This window comes from Dromiciops gliroides, chromosome 6 (genome assembly GCF_019393635.1).
Source record: "Dromiciops gliroides isolate mDroGli1 chromosome 6, mDroGli1.pri, whole genome shotgun sequence".
Classification (NCBI taxonomy): domain Eukaryota; kingdom Metazoa; phylum Chordata; class Mammalia; order Microbiotheria; family Microbiotheriidae; genus Dromiciops; species Dromiciops gliroides.
In genome coordinates, this window is record NC_057866.1 from 101,072,592 (window position 1) to 101,098,176 (window position 25,585).

The 25,585-nt window shown below is 44.9% G+C and overlaps 1 protein-coding gene across 3 annotated transcripts in view; it reads left to right on the top strand.

The window, feature by feature from the left end:
- EBF4 (EBF family member 4) overlaps positions 1-25,585 on the top strand; it is a 108,529-nt gene that overhangs the window by 14,394 nt on the left and 68,550 nt on the right. For all 3 annotated transcript variants that reach the window (XM_043969882.1, XM_043969883.1, XM_043969881.1), the window contains 5 exons: positions 9,047-9,203; positions 9,461-9,524; positions 9,858-9,913; positions 13,825-13,898; positions 18,194-18,262. In XM_043969882.1, the coding sequence (XP_043825817.1) occupies positions 9,047-9,203; positions 9,461-9,524; positions 9,858-9,913; positions 13,825-13,898; positions 18,194-18,262 (420 nt within the window). The remainder of the gene's footprint in view (positions 1-9,046; positions 9,204-9,460; positions 9,525-9,857; positions 9,914-13,824; positions 13,899-18,193; positions 18,263-25,585) is intronic.

A 25,585-nucleotide genomic window follows, 5' to 3' on the forward strand; every position in this document is an offset into this window, starting at 1 on the left:
AAGGAGTTCAGTAAAAATAAACTATACTAAACTATATAAACCTAGTCTGACAGTATATGCTATGTTCCATACTCACAGTGCCCCCCCTTCTGTAATGAAGGGAGGGAAATGCATTTTCTCAACTCTTCTCTAGAGGCAAGGTTGGTCATTGTTATCATATAATGTTTAGGTTTTTTTTTTGTTCTTTCCATTTCCATTTCATTTGTTTTTCCATGCCCATTTCCTTTATTATCCCATTATATTTTCTAGTTCTTGGGACCTGAAGTATGGGCAAGATTCTAAATATAAACTTTCTATGGCTTGCACAAGGAGAAAATGGTTTCTCTTTTTGTGTCCAAACCTTTTTGTTGTTGTTGTTTTTGCTTTTTGTTGTTGTTTTTGTTTGTTTTTTGGTGAGGAAATTGGGGTTAAGTGACTTGCCCAGGGTCACACAGCTAGTGTTAAGTGTCTGAGGCCGGATTTGAATTCAGGTCCTCCTGAATCCAGGGCTGGTGCTCTATCCACTACGCCACCTAGCTGCCCCCAAACCTTTTCCAAATGAGGCCCCACCCTTGGCCTAGTATTAGCCAAAGTAGCACTTTGGATCAACTTTTTTAGGGAATAGTCTGTGATACCTCCCACATCCCTTTCTGGAGTCATGGCAGAGAGCTTAGAGTCTTTGAAGACTCATGGAGTATTTTATTCTAAGTGTATTGTCAAGAGGTGGGTGGTATAATGGAGAGACAGACACATACACAGAATCAGAGAGGGAGAGAGACAGAGATATAGAGAGAAGAGAGATTGAGGTGAGAGACAGGGACAGAGAGAGACAGAAAGAGAGAGAGAGGAGAGATGGAAAGGGTGAGAGAGAAAGACAGGGAGAGAGAGACAGATACATATATATATATATATATATATATATAGAGAGAGAGAGAGAGAGAGAGAGACAGAGACAGAGACAGAGACAGAGAGACAGAGACAGAGACAGAGACAGAGAGACAGAGAGAGAGAGACAGACAGACAGACAGACAGAGACACAGAGAGAGAGAGAGAGAGAGAGAGAGAGAGAGAGAGAGAGAGAGAGAGAGTGTATTGGCCAATTGGCCATACAGTTGGGAAGACCTCAGCCACCACAGGGTCCAGTGACCCTGGACAAATCATCTAACCTCTTCATGATTCAGGAAACTTTAAGAACATAAATTTACTGAGCATGGCTGATGTGCAATGGTAGAGGGAGTTTTCTAACCTAGTGAAAGTCCCTGTCCAATTCCCATTTCCCCCCCCTTTTACTTCTTCATGGTATAGCTCATCTCTCCCTTTTTTGCTCACTTACTGAGATCACCCAGAAGAGTATGGACTGCCCAGAAAACCTGGAGATTCCTTGGTCCCTTTGTCCTCCAGACCATTATAAAGGTGTTGACTAAGCCCAGTCTCTGGGGATAACAACAATAACCACCTCTTTTTAGATTTCTTTAAGCAGAGAAGCATCAGGCTTTCTATGACAAAACATTCACCCGCCTCTCAAACACACACACACACACACACACACACACACACACACACACACACACACACACCCCATCCTATACACTAACACCTACACATATTTCAAAGAACTATGTGTATGTATCTGTGCTGTTTCCCTCTCTCTCTCTGTCTTCCACTCTCATTCTCCACTTTTCCTTCTTTCTCATTAGTTCTCCATGCCTCTCTCCATCTCTTTTGCATAAATAGTAGGATGTCTTGAAAGAAAAACCTTCCCTGTTTGCTGCGGTTTCTTCTGTCACATCTTTTGCCTTTCATTCTCGTTTGTGGCTGGAGAAGCTGGGTTCAACAGCTGGGGTGCTAGAGACCTGTTTCTGCCTTGTGTACCCAATCTGGGCTCATTTAGTTATCCCTCTCCCAACCCACCTCATAACATTCTGCCCTCTATTCTGGAGACATAGACTAGAGGGGGCAAGCTAAACTGGGCTGCCCTGGGGGTGGAGTGGGGTGGGACATGTTTTATCATCCTGTGATTCTGCAGCACTTCTCCCCTTCCCTTCCTGCATCCTGTGCTCAGACACATATGGACATGTGGCATCCCCTCGCCTTTTTTTCCTTCTCCAGTCAAATTGTCTTCCTCAGCCTTAAGCCCCCATCCTTTTTCCTCTTTTGGCCATCTTCTTCCTCCCTCCCCACCACCTTCCTGGGGGCCAGAGCTGGCTCTCTAGGGGATTTTAGCAAGTTGTGTGGTCTGCCTGGGAGATGCTGCTGAGTTCCCCTGGACTGGGCTAAAGCAGGAATGGGGGTGGTGTGTGGATTGAAGCCAAAGCCAGCTTGACCAGGAAAATGAAAATGAAATCAGAGTTGGGAATACTGAGGAACTGAGAGGAGAGCAAAGATACTCTGGGTGTCTCAGGGTGCAAAGGGGAGGGAGGCCAGGTTGCTTAATTTGTTGTCCATCATGGTCGTTGCTTCATTCCAATCTGGATGCTTGGAGGGCGGGAGGACATGGAAGCAGTTGGAGGATAAATCCTTTCATACTTATGCTGGATTGGGATGAGGGGATCGATCTGTAATCCTCTCCACTTCCCCCTCCCCCCTCTTCCCCACTGTGTACAACTCTCTGTTTGGACTCTGAGAATAGGCAGAAGACTGATCACATCTCCTTTCTCTCTCCCCTAAGTCTTGGTGGCTTTCAGACCTGTGGAAGCTTTCCCAGTTATACCAACTCCCTTTTCCTTCCTGGTCTTTGGTAAAAAGGAAGCTCCCTAAGGTTTACCTACCCGGGGCAAGATTTTGCTTGGGAGTCAGCTCCAGACTTCCCGGGCTTTGACCCTGGTCCCTAGAGAAGGGACAGGACAGGACCCTCTGAGCTCCACTGCCCTCTCCCCTCCTTGGGAGTGGACTCCAGACTCTATGGACCAAAAGTAGCTATGGAGCCCTTGGACATGGCACCATCCCTCCTATGCCTCAGTTTCTTTATATTCTCCTAATGGGTTCTTTGTTGCTTACCCCAGCATATTAGGGTTTCTCTCTTGCTTGCTGGAAGGTGGTGGTGGCGGGTAGAAGAGTGATCTCATAGCTTCAGGGGAGGTAGGGGGTCTCTCTAGAGACCAAGGCTGGGGAATTATTGCTAGCAAAGGGATTGAGTGTTGTTCTCCAAGATGAACAGAAGCTGGGCTGGGCTGGTCCCAGGGGAGGGTAGCAGAGCATACGATAGTTTAGTCAAACCTCATTAATTTGTCCTCCACTAATTCAGCATTAGATAGAACTTGCCCTGGGCTGAGCTGCTGAAGTTTCTACCTGGGATGTCTAGGAGGCAAGAGTTTGCTTTACAGGTGAAGAACTGATAGATGAAAGTTCTTCGGGTCCAAGCAAGTTATGTTTTGAGAGGGCAGAAGTACTGATGGTCAGCCCAGAGGTTCTTTTGTTATCCCCTGGAAAGCCAAGGAGGGCCCCCGGGGCATCCAGTGAATCCTCTGGGGAGGATGTATTGGGACATAGGGACAGAAGTCACAGAAAGAGAGACAGCTGGATGGGTGGCTACGGGTATGGCTGGAAGAGAAGAGGGAGTGCTCACAGGCTCACATCTGTAAAAAGGGAAGAACCCATCTGAAGATCTCTCCCGTATGTGCAAATAGACACGCCCTTGGTGCCGTCTGTGATTCCCCTGACTCTTCCATGGAAACTCCTTCCTTCTGACTTGAGTCCTTATGCTCTCACCATGGGGGGGGGGCAGGGTGTATGTCTGTGTGGGGGCAGGGCAGGGACTTTTTCCTCTGCCCTGTCCCCCACCCCCAGATTGCCTTGATTATCCCATAAGTGCCATCTGAGACTGAGAGTGGAAAAGTTGAAAGAGCTTTTAGAAAAGTGAAGGCACAGAATAGGGCAGCTGAGAGTAGATAGAGTATTGGGCTTAGAATCAGGGAAACCTGAATTTGAATTTTGCCTCGGACATTTACTATATGATGGACCCCGGGCAGTGCCTTAAACCCCTGAGCCTCTGTTTCCTCATCTGCTATATGGGGATAATAATTGCACCTACCATACAGTCTTTTTTTTTTTGTGAGGCAATTGGGGTTAAGTGACTTACCCAGGGTCACACAGCTAGTAAGTGTTAAGTGTCTGAGGCCGGATTTGAACTCAGGTCCTCCTGAATCCAGGGTCAGTGTTGTATCCACTGTACCACCTAGCTGCCCCCATAAGTCTTATCATGATGATCAAATGAGATAACATATGGAAGGTGCTTTGTAATAGTTTAGGTGCTATGTACATGCGATTATTATTAATAATATGTAATAATAATAGTAAACTCTTCCTGTTGTGAGGTGAAAACTAAGCTGGGGGACTGTCTGCTCTACTTTTTCCCCCTTCTAAGAGTTTCCTAGCCTTGTGGTGCCTTTGGGGAGCCTTCCTGGGACTGGGCGTCAGGCTCCAGTCAGGGGCAGAAGGGACATATATGTGGGGAATGTGGAGCTGGTAGTCTGGGGTTCATTGGCATATTCATAAATAATAATTAGAGTTAATAAAGAAGCCATTATGACTTTAGGCAGCATGTCCCTCATTCATCCTTCCTTACATCAGGCCCCAAGAACAGGACCAGACTGGCTATAGAGGGAGACAGGAAAAAGGTTGAAGGTAGAAGGGAAGAGCAGGAGGCAGATAAGCCAAGGCCTCTGGGACAGAGAGTAGGAAGAAACAGAGACTCAACAATTCATAAAGTCCATAGGAAAGGCTGGGGTATGAGGTCTAGGGCAGTGACCAAAGAGATCAGGGAAAAAGAGTGGTGTCAGAGGTCATCTCACCCAAACCTCACCTTTGCAAAATCGTCAACAAGTGCTCATCCACCTTTCTCTTGAAGATCTCAAGTGAGATGGAGCCCACCACCTTCTGAGGCTTTCTGGCTTACTTTGGGGTAGTTCTGATTGCTTAGGAAGTTTTTCTTTTTACCAAACCCCTCCCCAAAACTGCTTCTCCCACTAGTAGCCCTTATTCCTAGTTATACCTCCTGGAGCCAGGCAAAATAAATTTAATCCCAATGTCATGTTCTGGTCCTTTAACTACTTGTAGACAACTATCATGTGCCTAATAAGTCTTCTCATTTCTAGGCTAAACATCCTCCAGCTGGGTATAACAGCTGGGGAGCTGGATTCCTATTTCCGTTCTCATTGGCCCCTCCACCCTTCAAACAATAGTCTGGTCAATTTTGTCATCCTTCTCCTTATAGCTTTGGGTAACATGGTCTTGAAACCTTTTACCATCTTGGTTGCCCTTGGGATGTGCTTTAGATTAACTATGACCACCCAAGTTCTGCACCGAGGCTTCTTTTTTTGGGGGTGGGGTAATGAAGGTTAAGTGACTTGCCCAGGGTCACACAGCTAGTAAGTGTCACATGTCTGAGTCCAGATTTGAATTCAAGTCCTCCTGAATCCAGGGCCGATGCTTTATCTACTGCACCATCCAGCTGCCCCTCATGAAGTGCTTTGTAAACCTTGAAGAACAATAATATTTGACATATAATAATTTATTTATTATGGATCTTTATTATCACTAATTTAACATTATTATCAATGCAAAAACTAGCTAGCATTTATATACCACTTTAAAGTTTGCAAAGCACCTTGCAAATATTATCTTATATGATCCTCACAACCCTGGAAGTTACCTTCCAGCACTATTGCAAATGAGGAAACTGAGGTAGATACTAAGTCATACTAAGTCATTTGCTCAGGTTCACAAAGCTGCTAAGTGAAGCAGTATTTGAACTCAGGTCTTCCTGACTCCAGGTCCAATGTACTATCTACTGGGCCACCCGGCTACCTATACCACATTCCATCTTTTGTCTGCTATTTTGCATTCCTTTTTTCCATATAAAAAGACCTATATTTCCAGGCTTCCAGCATGGTGGACAGGTACGCTATGGAGTATTCATTCATTCTTTCATTCAAAAGGCATCATGCTAGTTATTGATATACAAAAATTAAAAAAGGAAATGTCACTGAAGAACATGGACAAGAGGGTGAGGATGATCTGCAGGGTTTCATGGGGTACCACCAGATGATAGGAAAATTAAAGAATATTACAATGCTGATTAGTATTGACCTTGCAGTATTATAACATCCCAGTTCATACCAACTATAGCCTACCTATATATACCTACTTCTCTTTTTAAACCCCAAGGTGTAAGACTTCACATTTATCCCTGCTGATGTTATTTGGGTCTTCTTCTGAATTGATTTAAAAAAACATTCAAGAGTATAGCACCAAGGAGAAATCTCACTGGAATTGCCCTCCAAGTTGACATCCACTATTTCATGGCTCCTCTTTGGGCTGGGTCATTCAGTCACCTCTGAATCCCATCTATCCATCTTTTCCACAAGGATGCCAGGAGCACCTGCTATGCATGGATTGGAATGAGGACATCACCGGCATTGGTGACGCTAAGTCTCTACTTAGCACTCTTTCCTTCCCTGTTGATGCTGCCCCCAGACATACAGAAGTGGGGCCTCTGGCTGCTCTCTGACTTTCCTCACTATTTGGGGACTGTTGTTTTTTTTTTTAAATGAGAACAGAAGGAAACCTCAGGGTGTCTTTGCCTGAGCTGGGATATTCCTTTTAGCGCGAGTAGGCATCTTTCCTTGTTACCTGCTTCAGGGGCCTTAAAAATTGATTCCTCCTAGCTCACTCAGCAATGCTTGTGTGGAATTCCTCCCTCTGCCAGGAGCCACAGAAATGTGGAGGAAGTGGCGAGGGTCCTGGTTGGGAGAGCACCTTTCTCTCTAGGATTGGGGTGAGCATTCCTCATGATGGCTAACATTTATCTAATGCTTTAAGTTTTGCAAAGTTCTCTTTTGACTTACCAACCTTGTGAAGAAGGTGCTATTATTACCCTCCTTTTACAGATAGGGAAACTGAGCCTGAGAAAGGGCTAAGTGCTCAGGATCACAGTTAGGAAGTCTCTCAGGCAGAGTTTAAACGATGCCACCTAGCTGTCTCAGGTCCCAGCTATGGGGGACTTGGGGAGGGGGAGGCTGTGAGAGCTGGGACAATCTACCCAGAATTGATTCTTTCATCTACCTCTTTCCTTTCTAGTCCCTGTGCTCACAGTCTGGTGGCTTCAAAGAGTCTCATCCCCCCACAATCCTTCCCCTTTCTCCAGTGGGCCAAGTGCTAGAAAGTATTTATTCCTTACATTTAGCCTAAGCTGGTGTTTCCCCCCCACCTCAGCCTCCTCTTCTTCCTTCTGGCAAAGTTGGGCTGAATGTCTGTCAAGCAGTTTGCTAAGGTGTTCATAATAAGCCTTGGCTTCTAGAGAGTGGGAGGGGCCTGCACCCCTCTCCCTCCCTCCAATCTATAACCTATCCTGGGAAGAAGGGGCTGCCTTATGCTTCTCTCCTTGCCTTACACTGCTTCTTTCACGTTACAATCTGCAATAACTTCCTGAACAATGGCTCAGCATCTCTCTCTGACCGTCTGGAATCTGCTCACTAAACTAGGCATGGGGAGAAACTGATGAGAGCTGCAGTAGCTGCAGTAGCTGCAGTAGCTGCAGTAGCTGCAGTAGCATCAGCCTATTCCCAGGCTTATCCCTTCATCTCCTGGCTTCTCTTGATCTTGACCCCAATAGTCTCTTAAAGTCTCTTGCCTGTATCTGTCCTTTCTGAACTGGTCTAGAAAACATACATGTACTCTCATCACGCAGGCACTAATGCCTCCTTTGGGCAAGAGCTGTGCTCCCGAAAAGTTATCCATAAAGCAGTTTGTGGTAAATCTAGCTGCCCAGGGAGCTGTTGGGGGAAAGCCTGCTGGGAGTGGGAACTGCTTAGTAATATGAATGAATGATCACACCAACATTTGGAGAAGCTGGGCTGCAGCCTGGTTCCTTAGAGGGCTGAGCCATCATGAATCACTGAGGAGGGCTTTGTGGGGCAAAGGGCCCATCCGTGCCTTGTGATCACAGGCTCCCCTAAATGACCCTCACTTCTATTTTTTATATTTTAATTAAAAATACTTTGTTGCTAACCATCATCTTTTTACTGGTGGAGGGTCTTGCCTCGATGTTGATGGCTGCTGACTAATCAGAGTGATGCATGTTGAAGGTTGGGTTGGCTGTGGCAATTTTCTTTCTTTCTTTCTTTTTTTTTTCTTTGGTGAGGCAATTGGGGTTAAGCGACTTGCCCAGGGTCATACAGCTAGTAAGTGTCAAGTGTCTGAGGCAGGATTTGAACTCAGGTCCTTCTGAATCCAGGGCCGATACTCTATCCACTGCACCACCTAGCTGCCCCAGCAATTTTCTTACAATAAGAATTAAGCTTGCCACATGGATTGACTCTTCCAACCCTCACTTCTTACAACAGGGATCTTTGTACTTTGCCAGCATCAAATGAAATGTTTGTTCAATGAATAAATCAATGAATGGATGGATGTAGGGAGGGGAAAAGGAGGAAGAGAGGGGAGTTGGTGGAGCTGACCCAGAGTGATGACCCTTCTTGATTTCTGACTCCCCACATCCTTCCCCAAGGCAGCATGGCAAGGTGACTGGCAAGAGCCCTGGGAGTCAGTAATACTTGGGTTCAAGTTGAGATTCTGACACATACTGACTGTGTGATCCTGGCCCAGTCTTAACCCCTCAGTGTCCTAAGACTACATTGCAAATTAGCTGCCAGTCTGTATTGGTAGGGGGAATTTCCACACAAGAAGTTCTGTGAAATCACTGGCCAGATAAAAAAGCAAAATGACCCTCTATTCATTCAGATTCAGTTTTTCTTAAAGAGTATTTAGACTTAAAGTAAAAAATAAAAAATATGGGGGCAGCTAGGTGGTGCAGTGGATAAGGCACTGGCCCTGGATTCAGGAGGACCTGAGTTCAAATCTGACCTCAGACACTTGACACTTATTAGCTGTGTGACCTTGGGTAAGTCACTTAACCCTCATTGCCCTGGAAAAAAAAAGGAAAGAAAGAAAAGAAAGAGTCTTTAGACTTAACTTAGAGAATAGACTGCTGGGGTCTGGCCTGCCCACCCCAAAGAAAGTACTGGGAGCCCAGGCTGACATCTCCTCCCCTTCCCCTTGTATCCTACAGTGGTGTGGGCCTGGCTCGGGCTCACTTTGAGAAGCAGCCACCTTCCAATCTTCGAAAATCCAACTTCTTCCACTTTGTGTTGGCCATGTATGACCGGCAGGGACAGCCGGTGGAGATTGAGCGCACAGCCTTCATCGACTTTGTGGAAAAAGAGCGGGTAAGGGGAGCTGTCGGTTAGCTTGGCTTTGTGTATGAACTCTTCATTCTCTGGAAAACTTTTAGAGTCAGTCTGGGTGGGAAGAGAATTCTGCACAGCCAGGGATGGCAGCCAGGAGGGGAAGGGTGATTGCTTTGGGGCTGTGGGAGCGAGTTTCTTCCCCCATCCCTCCCCAGGATTACAGCTGAGCTGGCTCAATGCTGGGGGAATTCTCCCCGACCCCCATCCTCAGCACCTTGTCTCTCCTGGTTCTACAGGAACACAGTGGAGAGAAAACCAACAATGGCATCCATTACCGGCTGCAGTTGCTCTACAGCAATGGTGAGAGCCCTGGTCCTACCCTTCCTTATTCCTCCTTCATGCCCCACTCAGTTACTGCCTGCCCTGCTCCAGACCAGCCTTTCCTGTTTTCTCATTCCATCATAGATCGGTCTGCCCTATCCCACCCTGCCCTGTCCTAGCCTGTCTTGTCGTGCCCTCTTGTTGTTTGCCCTTCTCAAGGGGGAATGGTTATAAGTGTCATGTGAATATATAGCCTCAGGACTTTAGCCCCAGATCCTGGGAGGGGGGTGAAGATCCCTAGGACTTCAAAGAACCCCCTTTCCTTGGCCATCCCAGTCAAACCTGATTCTTCCCCTCCCTCTTTGTTCCCAGGAATCCGCACTGAACAAGACCTGTATGTTCGACTCATCGACTCCATGTCTAAGCAGGTGAGCTGGAGGGAGAAGAAGCCCATTCTGTTCTCCAAGTCTCCTCCTTTTGTTTGGGGGCCTCTTTGGAGCTGGATTGTGAGTTCACAAGCTTCCCAAGGTCATTCTGACCCCAGCTCAGCTCAGGCTGGTTCCATCTATCCCTATTTTTGCCTTTCTGTAGTTTGCCCAGCCCCTCATCTCTGACCCCAGAGCCCCAACTTTATTGAGTGTTTACTATGTTCACAGTACTGTCCAAGGTGCTGAGAAGCTACAACCCTCAGATGAGACTGGATCTCTGCCCTCCAGCAGGATATAGTCTACTTGGAAAGACCAGATGTGCATAGAAATAACTAGAGAACATTACAAGACATCACACAATTAATCCCTAAACCTTGTTGTGCTGATAATAAGTGCTAATGATTGTTCAGAGGGTCGGGCAGGGTTGGGGGAAGGTTGGTTAGGGGGAGTAGGAAGAACACAAAGGGCTCAGAATCACAAGGGCACAGGCTCTAGAGCTGGAAGCAACCTTAGCGATCAATCTGTCCAAGCCCCGTCATTTTACAGAGGAAGAAACCAAGGCCCATAGAAATTGTGACCTGCTCAAGGCCATTGGTATTTTGAACTCAGGCCTCGGAATCCAAGACTAGTACCCTTCCAAAAATTTTTGTTTTAATTTATTATCAACATAGTAGTAATCAACAAAGGCAAAAGCTCAAATAGAGATGAGAATAAAAAATTATAATCAGATTGTAAAAAATTGTATTTATGGTTTTTTTTAAAAAAATGTGAATATCAATCTTAACAAGCTACTAACTAAATAGTCCTGTTTGTGTCCATGTTCCCTTCTGATTTTTTGTCCTTCCGTGTCTTCTTCTGGGCCTCATTGATGTTGGTATCATTATTTGCCCAGTTGTAGTCAGTGTGTGTATTGTTGTCTAAGTGCTCTCTGTGTTATATCGTGCTCAGGAGATTGGGGTTCTGGTCTGAGCTCTGCCACTGACCAGCTGGGTGACCTTGGGCTGGGACTTACTGGGGGAACTCTCCTTTTGGGCCTGCCCATTAGCTCATTTACTTCCATTACAAGCAAGGGAGCAGCTGGATGAATATTTGGCTGTGCACTAAGACCAGGATGCTTTGGGATGGGATAGGAAGAGTGAGAATGAGGGGGTTTCTGAGGCCTCCCACCCTACCTCCTTCCTTCAAGGTTGTTTCCTAGTACCAGGTAGGTAGAGAGGTCAAGAGGAGATATAAGTGAAAATGGGATATGAGATCCTTTCACCAGCTGCCAATCCCTGATTGCCCACTATGGGTAGAGCACTGGGCTCAGTCCTATAGGGGATTGGGGGAATTCAGAGATGAAGAAGACATTGCTTTAGAATGGTATAGTCCAGTCGAGGAGACAGACACATAAAAGATAAGGCAGGATTTGCAAAGTGCCCCATGACAATCAGCCCCTGAAGAGCCTAAGGGATCTCTGGGAATCTGGAGCAGTTGGAGAAGGTTTAGAAATGGGGAAGGATGGGCCTAAGCTAAAGTTGGACCTTAAATGGAGGGCAGGATTTAGCTAGATAGACTGGTGTTTGGGGGGGGTGTGGATGAGTAGACCACTTTGATTGGAATTTAGGGGTCTTGTAAGGGAGTAGTGGGAGACAAGAATGAAAAGTCAAGTAGTGTACCATTGTGAAGGGTCTTGAATGTTAGGATCCAGAATTTGGCCTTGATCCAATGGGCTAATACTTTTTTGTGAAGAAACCTTTTGATACCAGGTATGAAGTGATGAGTGTCCTGAGTGGGTGAGGTGGTTAGGGGTAGAAGAAGGGTGAGATAATTGCACTGCCATTTCTGCTGGGAAATGGATTTTATAGATTTACCATAGAATGCTTCCCAAACTACTAGTAGATGGGGATTTCCCTGGTGAAACAATAAGGAGCCACTGAAGACATGAGATCAGTTATGCTTAAGAAAGTTGAATCTGGAAAGAGAAAGACTAGAGGCCGGGAGATACTAGCCAAGACAGAGAGGGAATCATGGGAGGCTGTCAACCCGGGGGTGGCATCAGTGGAAATGGAAAGGGAGGGGCAGATGAGAAAGAAATTGGCTTTGAATGATGGAGAAGTCAGGGAACCAAAGATGCCTTGGGGCTATTGAGTCAGAGTGTTTGGGAGAATCATGGCAGCATCTCCTGAAAGAGGGAAGTTAGAAGTGGGAGCTAACCTGAGATGAAGATGATGACTTGGGTTTTCGACATGTTAATAATAAGCACACAACAGACATGCCTGCAGTAAGCCAGTGTTCATATGATCTTCCTGCCAGTGACAGTGATGTAAACGGAATGATTTGGACAATGCAAGTAGCAGGGAGAACACAGGCAGAGTGTGACTGGGCCAGCAGAGAGGGAAGACAAGGGGTGGGATGACTTGTCAAAGCTGAAAAGCAGGATTCATGTCTGGGTTGGGGGGTTATAGTCCTATCTCCCCTCACTTCAATTCATGAGGTGACTAAGGAAGAAGGCTCTTTATTCCCCTACTTTTTGGCCTTATAGAAAAACCCATGAGAGGCGGCATGGTGTAGTGGATGGAGAACTGACCTTGAAACCAGAAAGACCTGAGTTTTAGCTCTAGCCTCCAACACATACTGTCTGTGTGACCCCTTGTTAAACTCTCTGTTCTTTGGGCAACTCTCTAAGGCTATAAAGTTTCAGAGAGGGTGCTGAGATGCACTGGTAGGAGTTTCTTTACTCAGGAGTTCCTTATGCCAAAAAATATCACAAGTCTAGATCATTTTAGGCATTTTTCATCTTTTTTATATCATGGATCCCTTTGGCAGTGTGATAAAGCCTGTGGACTCCTCGGCATCATATTTTTTCTGCATAAAATAAGATGCATAGGATTACAAAAGAAATCAATTATATTGAAATACAGTTATCAGAACATTAAAAAAAAACCCAACCAAATTTATAAACTCCAAGGTATCCCTGTGGTTAAAGTGAGGGAGGCTTTGGAGGGACTGTGACTTTTCAGTCCTTGCTAGAGCTTTTCAAAAGGAGCCTGTGGGTGATCAAAGAAAAAACTTCCCAACAGGAAGAAGGGGGTGACCCACAGTAGCTTCTTTTCCCCACCTATGCCCCCACAAAAGTTCCCCTTTTTCACCCTGGAGCCTCAGTAGCTTTAGGTAGCTCTGGAGTGTGCTACCTCCTGGCTCCCTCCGGAGCTCTGGCTTTGTCTTGTAGCTCAAAACAGCTGCTATCAAGGCACCTTCCCAGACACCCTCCCTCCTGGGGCAGTCACCACAGGTCAGAGGGTTAGGAGAAGTAAATTCTGATAAAAAATAATAAATAACAATAATATATACATACACATATATGTGCACATATACAAACACATGTATACACAGATAGAAAGTTTGGCTCTGTAATTTTATTGGTGTAAAGAACTCCCATTTACCAATTCAGATCTGTTACTGTTCTGTAAGTTATAGTCTCAGAATTTGCCTGGGGCAATTCTGAGTTTAAGGGATGTGCCCAGGGTCACACAGCCAATATGTGTCAGAGGTGAGACTTGTACTTAGTTCTTCCTGGCTCCAAAGTAGGCTCCTTAGGTAAGATTCCAGGCCAATAACTCACTTTTCTATTGTGCTTTAAAGTTTACAAAGCTCTTTCCTCACAACAATCCTTCAAAGTAGTAGTGCTAGTGATATCTTTGTTTTACATATTGGGAAACTGAGGTTTAGAGAGTTTAGAAGTGCTTTGCCCAACTGTTACCCAGCTAGTCAGAACTGGGATTTGAACTCAGGTCTTCTGATTCCAAATCCAGGGCTCTTTCCACTATCCGGTTAGAGGTGGAAGTGTGGGTCCTTGGTGGCTTGCTCTTCCTTTTCCCTCTTCTCCCCTCCCCTTCTGTCCAACTGGTCTGTTGCCCCTGTCCCTTCAGGCCATCATCTACGAAGGGCAGGACAAGAATCCGGAGATGTGCCGTGTTCTCCTCACCCACGAGATCATGTGCAGGTGAGTGTATTGAGGGGTCAAGACAGCTGGGTGGGAAGGGAACAGGGAAGACCTCACCCTAATTGGGGCGACCTTCCCTCAGGTGCCCATGTTGCTGGTCCATGGGGCAGTGTAGACTGGGACCCTGCGAGGCTGGAACAAGTTGATGGAATGGGTAGGGGTAGTGTCCAGACCACTCTTCAGGCCTCAAACCCTTCTCTACCTCTGGGCCAGTTAGCTAAACTGGCCCTGGCCCTATAGCAGGGCTAAGGGGGTGGGGGGAGGAGGAAGAATGGGGAGGAGAGGAGGGCCTCCCGGGCACTAGCTGAGCTGGTGGGTCCCTGAGGCCCCATTAGCCAGGGCTGTTTGTGCCGCTCGAGCCGTGTTTGCGCACAGGAGAGTCATCCTGTCACCGCTAATTGAGCTGCAGGAACTTTTACTAATGAGCTGGGGCCCAAGGGAAGGGGACTCCAGAGATGGGGGGGTGGGGGAAAAGGGGAGGCAAGGAACAAGGCTGTGGGGAGTAGCGCCTAAGGACTAGGAGGGGGGTGGAGAGGCAGGTGGGCAGGTGTGGTCTGGCATGGACAGAGAATGCTTAGCCCATTCTAGCTTAGACCCAGGTGGGGGTGGGAGTGAGGGGGGGGGGGCTCCTTTCCTTCCTATCTCTGTTTCTCAAAGACCTACCCACCCTAACTCTGTGCTTAGCTGTATCGTGAGGACTCAAGATTTTAGAGTTGGAAGGGGGTCTCAGAGATCAGGTAGCTGAGCCCACTTCCAGGGCAGGCATCACTTCAGCAGCATCTCTGACAGGTGGTCTTCCAGCCTTTAGTGTGAACACTTCCATTGGCAGAAAGCTCATTACTTCATAAGGCAGCTGGCCCAATTGTTGGACAGCTCCAATTGTTAGAGGGTTCTTTGTTATCCTGAGCCAAAAATCTGTTTTCCTGGAACTCCCCCACGCACATTGTTCCAAGTTCTGTGCTCTAGTTTCAGCCACACAGAATAGGTCTATTCCCAGAGGTATTTGCTTAAAGCAAGCCCAACATATTGAAATCTGTTCTTACATACAAGTTCAATTATGGGGTATTCTTCATGTTAAATAAGAATTCACAATACCCCTTAAAAAAAAGGCATGCTCCCCCAGGACATGGGAAAGAAGATGGCATTTAGAAATATTTGATTTACACCAAATGAATGAACAAACAAAAGTATATTTATTGAAGCAACCCATATATGGCCTTGGACAGGATCCTTCCAGGCATGGATGGATACAGAATGGTTTCCCTATCCTTGCAATGTTTTCTCTTCCCTCCCCAATCAGTGCTGAAGAGGGAAAAAGCAGAGGGACACAGGCATTTGACTTTTCCCATGACCAGCTCTGTGCATACCAAGTAAAAAGGAAGTGTCTGTCTGGACAGTGATAGGTAGAAATCCTTCTCTCACTTCTAGAAAAAGGAAGAGCTGGACATGGTGGTGGTGGGAGGTGAGAAGGCCCTCACCTCTCTTGGGTACCTTGGGAAACAAGGTTAAGTGGTTTCTTTACCTCAAGTCCAGAGCACCAAGGTTCCTATTTGAGCCTGTTATGAGCCTGTTTACTGGCTGGGAGGGAACCCTGTTTATGTGTATCCCTAGCCTGATAGAAATTTAGCTTTTGACAGAGCTCCAGAATCTACTTTTTGATCTTTAAACTGGAGTCAGTGGGAAACTATACACGTATTTATTTTACCCACAGTTTCCTAGAATTCTTTTAAAATTCAGCTTTATTTTCAACATTTGCTTCTTCCCACCCCCCACTAAGACAGCAAGAAAAACAAAGCCCCACTTATAGTTTCATATAATTCTAAGATCCCAAAGTTGAAAGGGATATTCAACCCATAAGTGAGCAGGAATTTAGACGGACAAGTTTTTCATAAATATGGAGAGACCGGTGGTGACTCCTGGCGTTTTTGTTCCCTATTTCTTCTCTTTCCCCCCAATCTTAGTTGTAGTTTTTCTGAGCATCGGTGGGGATTGACTGTTTCTGTATTCCTACCTATTCCTTCAGCTTGGAGGAAGAATGAAGGACAGTGATCCATTCCCCCTCCTTCCTTCCCTCAATTCTTTTATCCCTCTCACTTTCTTTTAGGAACGTGACTAGGCTGGGGTGATCAGGGCTTTGTGCAGGGTACCAGGTTTAGAGGGCAATAAAGTTAAAGGTCCCGATGGCATTTCCAGTCCCTTAGGAGTGTGGGAACAACAACAGATCTTAGCACATATTTAGCAATGATAATTAGTTAAAATCAGAAGCTACCAAATGGCAGACCGGGGTGAATGCCTCCTTTGTCTTGTCTGGTCATAGTCTCATTTTGATGTCATGGGGTCCGTGTATCCCCATGGACAAGGTGGCCTTCTCCATTCCTCTCTTTACCTCCTTGGCCCCCATGAAGGCACAGTTTGTGCTACTTTCCCTGGGTAAAAACAATTTCCCGGCAGCTAGGTGGCGCAGTGGATAAAGCACCGACCCTGGATTCAGGAGGACCTAAGTTCAAATCTGGCCTCAGACACTTGACACTTACTAGCTGTGTGGCCCTGGGCAAGTCACTTAACCCCAGTTGCCTCACAAAAACAAAAAAAAACAAGACCAAAAAAACCCAAACCCATGATTCCCATGGTTACGTTTTCTTCCCTCACCCTCCTTTTACTCACCTTTTCCCTTGCCTCACTTTCCTTCTCTTCCCCCTCCCACTATCTTTCCTGGATTCTATGTCCTCTCATTCCTCCTCCCACTCCATTTTACTTTCTATTTCTCAGGAAGGGAATAACTTCAAGAGACAGCTGGTGGCCCAGTGGAGAGAGCACTAGACATGGAGTTAGGAAGGCATGAAATCAATCCTGCCACAAACACTTAGTATCTGTGTAACCTGGGGCAAGTCACTTAATCTTCATCTACTTCAGCTTCCTCATTATTAAAGTGGGAATGATAGGGGCAGCTAGGTGGCACAGTAGAGCCCTGGCCCTGGATTCAGGAGGACCTGAGTTCAAATCCGGCCTCAGATACTTGACACTTACTAGCTGTGTGACTTTGGGTAAGCCACTTAACCCCAACTGCCTCACCAAATAAAATAAAATAAAGTGGGAATGATAATAACACCTACTCTGAGGGTTGTTGTGCGGATCAAATGAGATAATATTTGTAAAGTACTTTACAAACCTCAAAACGCTATATAAATATTAGCTGTTATTATTATTATTAACTTCCTAACATTAAGTCTTTTTTTTCTGAGGCAATTGGTAAGTGTCAAGTGTCTGAGGTCAGATTTGAACTCAGGTCCTCCTGAATCTAGGGCTAGTGCTCTATCTACTGTGCCACCTAACTGCCCCAACATTAAGTCTTAATTAAGTTCTGATTAGACTTACAGAACACTGGAATAGAGAAGCCATTAGGTGGTACAGTGGATAGAGTTCCAGGCCTGAAATCAGGAAGACTCATTTCCTGAGTTCAAATCCAACCTCAGACACTTGACACTTACTAGCTGTGTGACCCTGGGCAAGTCACTTAACCCTGTTTGCCTTAGTTTCCTCATCTGTAAAATGAGCTGGAGAAGGAAATGGCAAACCACCCCCAGGATCTTTGCCAAGAAAACATCAAATGGGGTCACAAAGAGTCAGACACAACTGAAACAACTGAACAACAACTGTGGAATGGGCTCCCTTGATAGGTAACTAACTCATTGAATGATTATTGGGGAGGGTGTTATAGGGAAAGTTCCTGCTTTAGGATTGTGAACCTAGAGTCAAAAGAGTCTTTAAAGGTCAACTAGGGGGGCGGCTAGGTGGCGCAGTGGATAAAGTACCAGCCCTGGATTCAGGAGTACCTGAGTTCAAATCTGGCCTCAGACACTTGACACTTACTACCTGTGTGACCCTGGGCAAGTCACTTAACCCCTATTGCCTCACAAAAAAAAAAAAAGGTCAACTAGTACAAACTCTACCACTTCACAAATGGTAAAAATGAGATTTAAGTGTCTTGTCCAAGGTAATACAGGTAAGTAAATGGCAGAGGTGGGTGGCAATTGAACTAGAGGTCATAGATTCATAGATTTAGATATTAAAGAAACTTAAAGGCATTTAACTTCTGACCCTTTAATTTTACAGATGAGGAAACAGAGGCACAGCAAGGTTAAGTGACTAGTTCAGGGTCACACAGTTTGTCCATAACTGAGGTGGGATCTGAACCCACATCCTCCTGATTCTAAGTCAAGCATCTTTTCTCTTATACCATGATGCCTTGCAAAGGTTAATTCTGGCTCTACAACTCTGTCCTTCTCTCCTTACAGCCGCTGCTGTGACAAGAAGAGTTGTGGCAACCGAAATGAGACACCGTCTGACCCCGTCATCATAGACAGGTAGAGAGAGGGTCCTGGGGGTCCTGGGAAGAGTGTGTATGTGTTTGAGAGAGAGTATGCATGTGTGTGTACATGTATGTGTTTGTATGTATTTGTTCATGTGTGTACTTATGTGTGTATGCATGTAGAGGGAAACAAGTGTCTTAATTATAGGCACCAGTGAGAGGAGGGGGGCCTGTTTTATTGTGCATATTTTATTTGGGGAGCAAAGAAAGATACTGTCATGGGGGAGGAAGCTGGCAATGGGAAAGGAGGAAGAATTATGTATTGGGGGAAAGAACTATGTGATAGAATTGAGGGAAGGGGAGGTAATATGTTATGGGACCAGGGGAAGGAGCTGCTCTCAAAGAGTTTATAGGAACGGAGCCAACACATAACCCAGAGGAAAATGATAATGGGACATCAAAAATTAGTCACTGTAAGAGACTGAGTAATGTCTAACACATGTGCCCCCTACTTTGAGGAATTGAAGAATAGCAAATTTTTCTAGACTGTTTGCTTTATAAGGGATCACTTACATGGAATCATATACTTAGTTTGCGATCTACAGGGAGTACAGCTGATAGAGCCTAATGGTTAGTGAAGGGAGGCTTCCTAGGTAATGGGAAGGCCTTATTCAATGAATGGGGGAACTTGTCCCAGGGGAGGGAAACTGCCTAGTCAGGGTCCCAAAATTGGGGTCAATGAGAGATTTGCTTTGATGGAGCAGAAAATTTGAATTTAGGATTGAGGCAGAATAAGACTAAGTACAGATTTGAGAGTTTAAGGCATTTACCTAGACAGCTGTGGAGTAATGGAGAAAAAACTAGACCTGGAATGAGAAGACCCGAGTGCTACTTTACAAGCACACTTACTATCTGTGTGACCTTGGGTAAGTCATCTCTGGAATCTTTAGTTTCCTCATGTGTAAAATGGAGATAACATCTGCCTGTCTAATCTACTTCACAGGGTATTTATGAGAGTCAATAATTTCATGCTGTAATTGGATAAGTAATAAAATGGTTCAATGACTTAGGATTGTCGGTTCACAATTTAAGAAATGGATGGGAAGCTGATGTAACTTGGCTCATTTAGTCACCCTAACATTTTTATTATTATTATTATTATTTTACCATTAAGTACTTGGTGCCATTGGAAATAAACACTTTTAGTGAGGACACGACACATTTTCCCTCCTGGAACTTACAGTATAAGAAGATAACATAAAGATAGATAACTGTATAAAATAATATGTGACAATTGTATCAGAGATGTGCCCCCCTGCCCCTTCAAAAGCAAACAGACCCAGTACTATGTGAGTTCTGAGAGTGAAGGTTGTTATAGACCCCTGGGTCATGGAAGGGATTATGAAGAAATGGATGAGTGAAGAAAGAATGAATGAAAAAAAATGAAGTGCTCACTATGTGCTAGGCACTGTGCTAAGTGTTGGAGATACAAAAACAAGAAAACTTTGTCCCCATCCTCAAAAAGTTTACATTATAATAGGGGAGGACAGCACAAATAAGAGGGCTGCATTTGGAAAATGAGGAGCCAGGCACCAGTTCCAGTAGGAGGAAGAGGAAGCCAGAGTTCAGCGATGGACAGGAAGTGGATTAATGGGCTTGGAACCCAGTAAGCGATGACTAAACTCACCAATCAGAACCTAGAGTCAGAGGGGCAAGAGTCTAAGTTCTTCTAGTGAGGGGTGGGGAGGAGAGAAGAAGGTAGGGATATAGGCAGCATGGCTTGGAGATGCCTAGGAAATGGTATGGCAGGCTTTGGACTGGCAAGATGAGGCTCACTCATCAGAGCCCAGAGGTCTGAAGGGAAGAGGTGATATTTGAGGTAGCCTTTAAAGGATGGGTAAGAATTCATTGAGTAAATAGATGGAGAGATGTAGTAGCTGGTCTTCCTGACCCCAGGCCTAGCTTTATCCGCCGTAGCACCATCCTAATAGCGTCTGAGGGTCTATGAAATGAGATGATGGTTGTGAAAGCATTTGAAGACTAACAAGCATTATGAATACAGAAATCATTATATGTGATATCCATCATCATAAGGAATTGACAAAATCACAGAAACTGAGTTAGAAGAGATTTCAGAGATCAGCCAGTCTAACTGGTATCTGAATAGGAATCCCTTTACAGCCTTTCTATTCAGTCTCCCGACATCAGGGTCAGCCATTCCACTTTGGGATTGCTCGAATTGTTAGGGTTTTTCCTTCGAAGCTAAAACCTCCCTCTCTACAACTCATCGCTTCTAAGCAAAGCAAGCCCAATTCTTCTTTCACACAACAGCCCCTCGGGTGCTTGAAGATGGCTGCCATATCCGGCTCACCATTTCCTCCAGATCTTTTCTTCTCCAGGCTCATTCATATCTCAGAAAGTCATTGACCTAGACTTGGAAGGGACCTTAGGCTTCACCTTCTCCAGAAACCCCCAAAAGGAAATAACTCAAAAAGGGAAATCAGGTTTATCTGGCATGAAGTATTCTTATTATTTTTCCCTTTCTAAATATTCCCAAACTAGACCTTTAATAGTAGGTTCTAATAGTACTTTTAATAATAGGTAATATATTTTTTTAGAAAATTGGGGTTAAGTGACTTGTCCAGGGTCACACAGCTAGTAAGTGTCTGAGGCCAGATTTGAACTCAAGTCCTCACTCTATATACTGCACCACTTAGCTGCCTTGTAAGTTCTAGAATTTGTCTGGAATCAAAACCAGTACGTCAGCCTTTTTTTTGTTTTGTTTTGGTTTTTTTTGGCAGGGCAATGAGGGTTAAGTGATTTGCCCAGGGTCATGCAGCTAGTAAGTGTCAAGTGTCTGAGGCCAGATTTGAACTCAGGTCCTCCTGAATCCAGGGCCAGTGCTTTATCGACTGCACCACCTCGCTGCCCCCTACATCATCTTATGGTTTGAAAATGAAACTCCTTTCTCATCCATAGGAAAGCATGTCAACTTTTGCCTTTCTTCAATTATTAGGGTATCCTTCCTATTCTCCAGTATTTTCTAAAAAGTATTGATAGTGGCTCTGCAGTCATATTTGTCACCCCTTTCAGTGCCCTGGAAAACAGTTCACTTGGGCTTGGTGATTTGAACTCTTGGAGGGTAGATAGGTGCTCCCTTATAATCTTGCTCATCTTGGTCTTCAATATCCTGTTACTATTTTTGTTCTATCCTTCCCAGGCTAAATATTATTCTCTTTGATAGCAATACAAAAGAATTGAGTAGTCCTGCCTTCTCTCCATGGTCTACTGGCATTAACCTGTCTACCTTGAATAGCAGACCTGACTCTTCTTTGATCTTCCACCCTCAAATCTTTCCACTTCATCCTCCACGTGGCTACCAAAGTGATTTTCCTAAAGCACATGTCTGACCATGTCACTCCCTTCCTCATTCCCTCTAGGATCAAGTATAAACTCCTCTGTATGGCATGTAAAGACCTTCAAAACCTGGCCCCAACCCATCTTTCTAGCCTTATGGTATATTACTCCCCTTCACGTACTCCACAATTCAGCCAAACTGGCCTTGTAGTTTCTTACATGTCAGTCCATCTCCCATATGTTTGCCTTTGCACAGGCTACCTGCCCCCTCCCCTACCAAGATTGTCCTCCATCCTCACCTTTGCTTCTTAGAGTCCCTAGTTTTCTTCAAATGTCAGTTTATGATACTTTCTACATGAGGTCTTTCTTGGATCCCCTGGTTGCTAGTATCTCCCCCCTCCCCCCAATTACTTTGTATATATTTTGTCTAAATTAGAGACCACTAGGTGGCATTACACTGGATAGAATGCTGGGCCTGTAGTCAGGAAGACCTAAGTTCAAATGCAGCCTCAGACATTTACTAGCTGTATAACATTGGTCAAGTCACAGTTGACATCAGTTTACTCATCTGTAAAATGGGAATAACAATAGCACCTATCTTGCAGGGTTGTTGTGAGGATCAAATGAGATAAAACTTATAAAGTGCTTTGCGCAGTGCCTGGCACATAGTAGGTGTTTCATAAATGCTTTTTCCTTCCTTCCCGTATGTACTTATATGTATGTATATGCATTGTCTCCCCAATATCATAAACCCCTTGAGGGCATGGTCCATTTCTCACTTTTGTCTTTATAACCCAGATGCTCAGCATATAGTAGGTGCTCGGTAAATTAATCAATTGATTGCACTTATCCATGAAACCACTAAGACTTAGAGTGGGGTTTTTGTCTTTCTTAGCATTCATTGCCAGCTTTAGATCATTTTGAGTGTTAGCATTCCTGATTTTATTCTCACACGACTTTGCCACTGTTTTGTATTCATCCTTAGTTACCTGCCCTTGATTTCATTTTCTACATCAAAAAAATATAATTTGGTCAATGCATTCCTTCTGTATAAATCCCCCTTGGTTTCTCTCTTTTTTTCCCCTTTTGGTCTCTTTAGGCAGAGCATCCTTTTCTTCCTCACTGAAATTTCATACTTCCATTGACAGACTTCCATTTCTGAGGGCTGCCCATCTCTTCTGAAATAGCTTGACAGTTAGCAGCAGGAAAGCCTTTCCTTCCTCTGAAGTCTTTGAAATACTCTCACCTAAAATAGAGGTTATCACCCCTCTCCTCCTGGATACTTTCTCCTCCTTGACTTTCATGACACTCTTCCCTCCTGGTTCTCTTTCTTTCTTTCTTTTTTTTTTTTTTAGTGAGGCAATTGGGGTTAAGTGACTTGCCCAGGGTCACACAGCTAGTAAGTGTTAAGTGTCTGAGGCCAGATTTGAACTCAGGCACTCCTGACTCTAGGGCCAGTGCTCCATCCACTGTGCCATCTAGCTGCCCCCCTTGGTTCTCTTTCTACCCATCTGACTATTCCTTCTCAGACTTCTTTGCAGGATTATCATCCATGTTTCTTCTTCTTATTTTTTTGCAGGGCAATGGGGGTTAAGTGATTTGCCCAGGGTCATGCAACTAGTAAGTGTCAAGTGTCAAGTGTCTGAGGCTGGATTTGAACTCAGGTCCTCCTGAATCCAGGGCTGGTGCTTTATCCACTGTGACACATAGCTGCCCCTATCCATGTTTCTTGAACCTTAGGTATGGGTATGCCTCAGGTTTTTGTCATGGGGTCTCTTTCACTGCTTTCTTTCTTGGTGACCTCATCATCTTTCAGGGGTTAAATTGACTAGCACTATTATGCAGGGGATTCTCAGATATACCTTTTGAATAAGGTACAAGCTTCCTTAGCCATATTCCAGTCACGAGTGTCTTCCCATCAAGTCTCATGCCTGTGAGGTTAAATTTACAGAAGACCTGAGTTCAGATATACCTATACAGCCCTCATCTGTCTCCTAAACTCTGGTCCCATGTCACCAACTGCCTTTTGGAACCCACTTCGAACTCAACATATTCGAAATGGAACCCATTATCTGTTTCCACTAAACTCACCCTTCTCACAACCATCCCTTCAGACAGGCAAGTTCAAAAATTCATGGTCCATAATTCTTCCCTCTCCTTTACCCCTCATGTCTACTTCCAGATCAAGTCAACAAGCATTTATTAAGCATCTACTGTGTATCAGGTACTGTGGTAAGCACTGGAGGTACAAAAGAAGGCAAAAATAATCCCCAATCCTCAAGAAGCTCAAAGTCTAATGGCAGAGACTGCTATGTACAAAAAAGATATAGACAGGAAAAACTGGAGATAATCTTGGAAGGAAGGCTTTGGAATTAGGGGAGATCAGGAAAGTTTCTTGTAGAAGGTAGGGGTATAGTGGATAGAGCACTGGCCCTGGAGTCAGGAGGACCTGAGTTCAAATCTGACCTCAGATACTTACTAGCTGTGAAACCCTATTTGCCTCAGTTCCTCATCTGTCAAATGAGCTGGAGAAGGAAATGGCAAACCACTCCAATATCTTTGCCAAAGAAACCCCAAATGGGGACACAGAAAGTCAGATACAACTGAAACGACTCAGCAACCAACAAGAGCTCTCGAAGAAGTGGGATTTTAGCTGGAACCTGAAAGGAGTCAGGGAAGCCAGGAAATGGAGGTGGAGAGTGAGAATTTCAGGTATGGGGGCAACTCACTGAAAATGTGTGGAGGCTGAAGATGAAGTGTCTCTTTAAGAAATAGCAACGATGCCAGTTTCACTGGATAATGTGGAGAGATGCAAGATGTAAGATGGCTGGAAAGGTAGGGAGGGCTCAGGTTATGGAAGGCTTTTAAAACTGGAGAATTTTATATTTGATCTAGAGGTAATAGGGAGCCACCGGAGTTTGTTGATTATCGAACATGATCAGAATCGCACTTTAGGAAGGTCAGTTTGTCGGCTAAGGGAAGGATTAGAGTGGGAAGAGAATTAGGGCAGAAAGACCAATAGAAGGGGTATTGCAATAGACAAGACATGGGGTGATTAGGTACTGGACCAAGGTGGTGGCAGTGTCTGAGGAGAGAAGCGAGGCATAGACAAGAGATTTTACAAAGGTAGAGTTGACAATATTTGATATGGGGGCAGTGGTGAGAGAGTGGGGAGTTCAGGAAGATGCCTAGGTTGCAAACCCAGAGTGACTGGGAGGATGGTTGTGCCCTGGGTGGATATAGGGAAGATAAGAATCAGGTTGAGGTTGAGGTGTTGTCAATTCTACCTTCACAACATCTATCTTCTTCCTCCTTACACACAACCACTCTAGTTCAGGTCTTTATCATCTCTCACATGGACTTCTAGAATAGCTTCCTAATTGATTTCTCTGCCCCTGGTATCTCTCCTCTCCCATCCATCCTCCACCCAGCTACCAAATGGATATTTCACAAGCACAGATCTGACCATGTCAATCCCCTCCTTAAAAAATATCAGTGGCTCCTTAGGATGAAATATACTTTTCTCTTTCATTTCAAGCCCTCCCTTCACAATCTCATTCCAATATGTCTTTCCAACCCTGCTTTGCACTACTGTCTCTCATGGAGAACCCAGAGGTATTTAAGCAGAAGTATCCTATTTGCCATTTCCTGCTTCTGATGTCGTTTCCCACTTCTGTGCCTTTGCACATGTCCCCATGCCTAGAATACCCTTTCTCCTCATCCCTGCCTCTTGGAATTCCTATTTCAATTCAAAACTTGGCTCAAATGCCTTCCTGATCCCTGGAGTTGTTGGTACTCTCCCTGTTCTGTATTTGCTTATCTGTGCTCATGTTTCTCTCCAATAGAATATTGGAGGCAATATTAAGAGTAGGGAATCTTTCCATTTTGTCTTCATATTTATTATGTTAAGCACATTTTAAAAAATCAGACCTATGATTTCACCGATATGGAATTTCAAGTATGGAAACTTCTCCCACCAATGAAGAATATACATTCACCTATAACTTAGAATGCTTGAGAG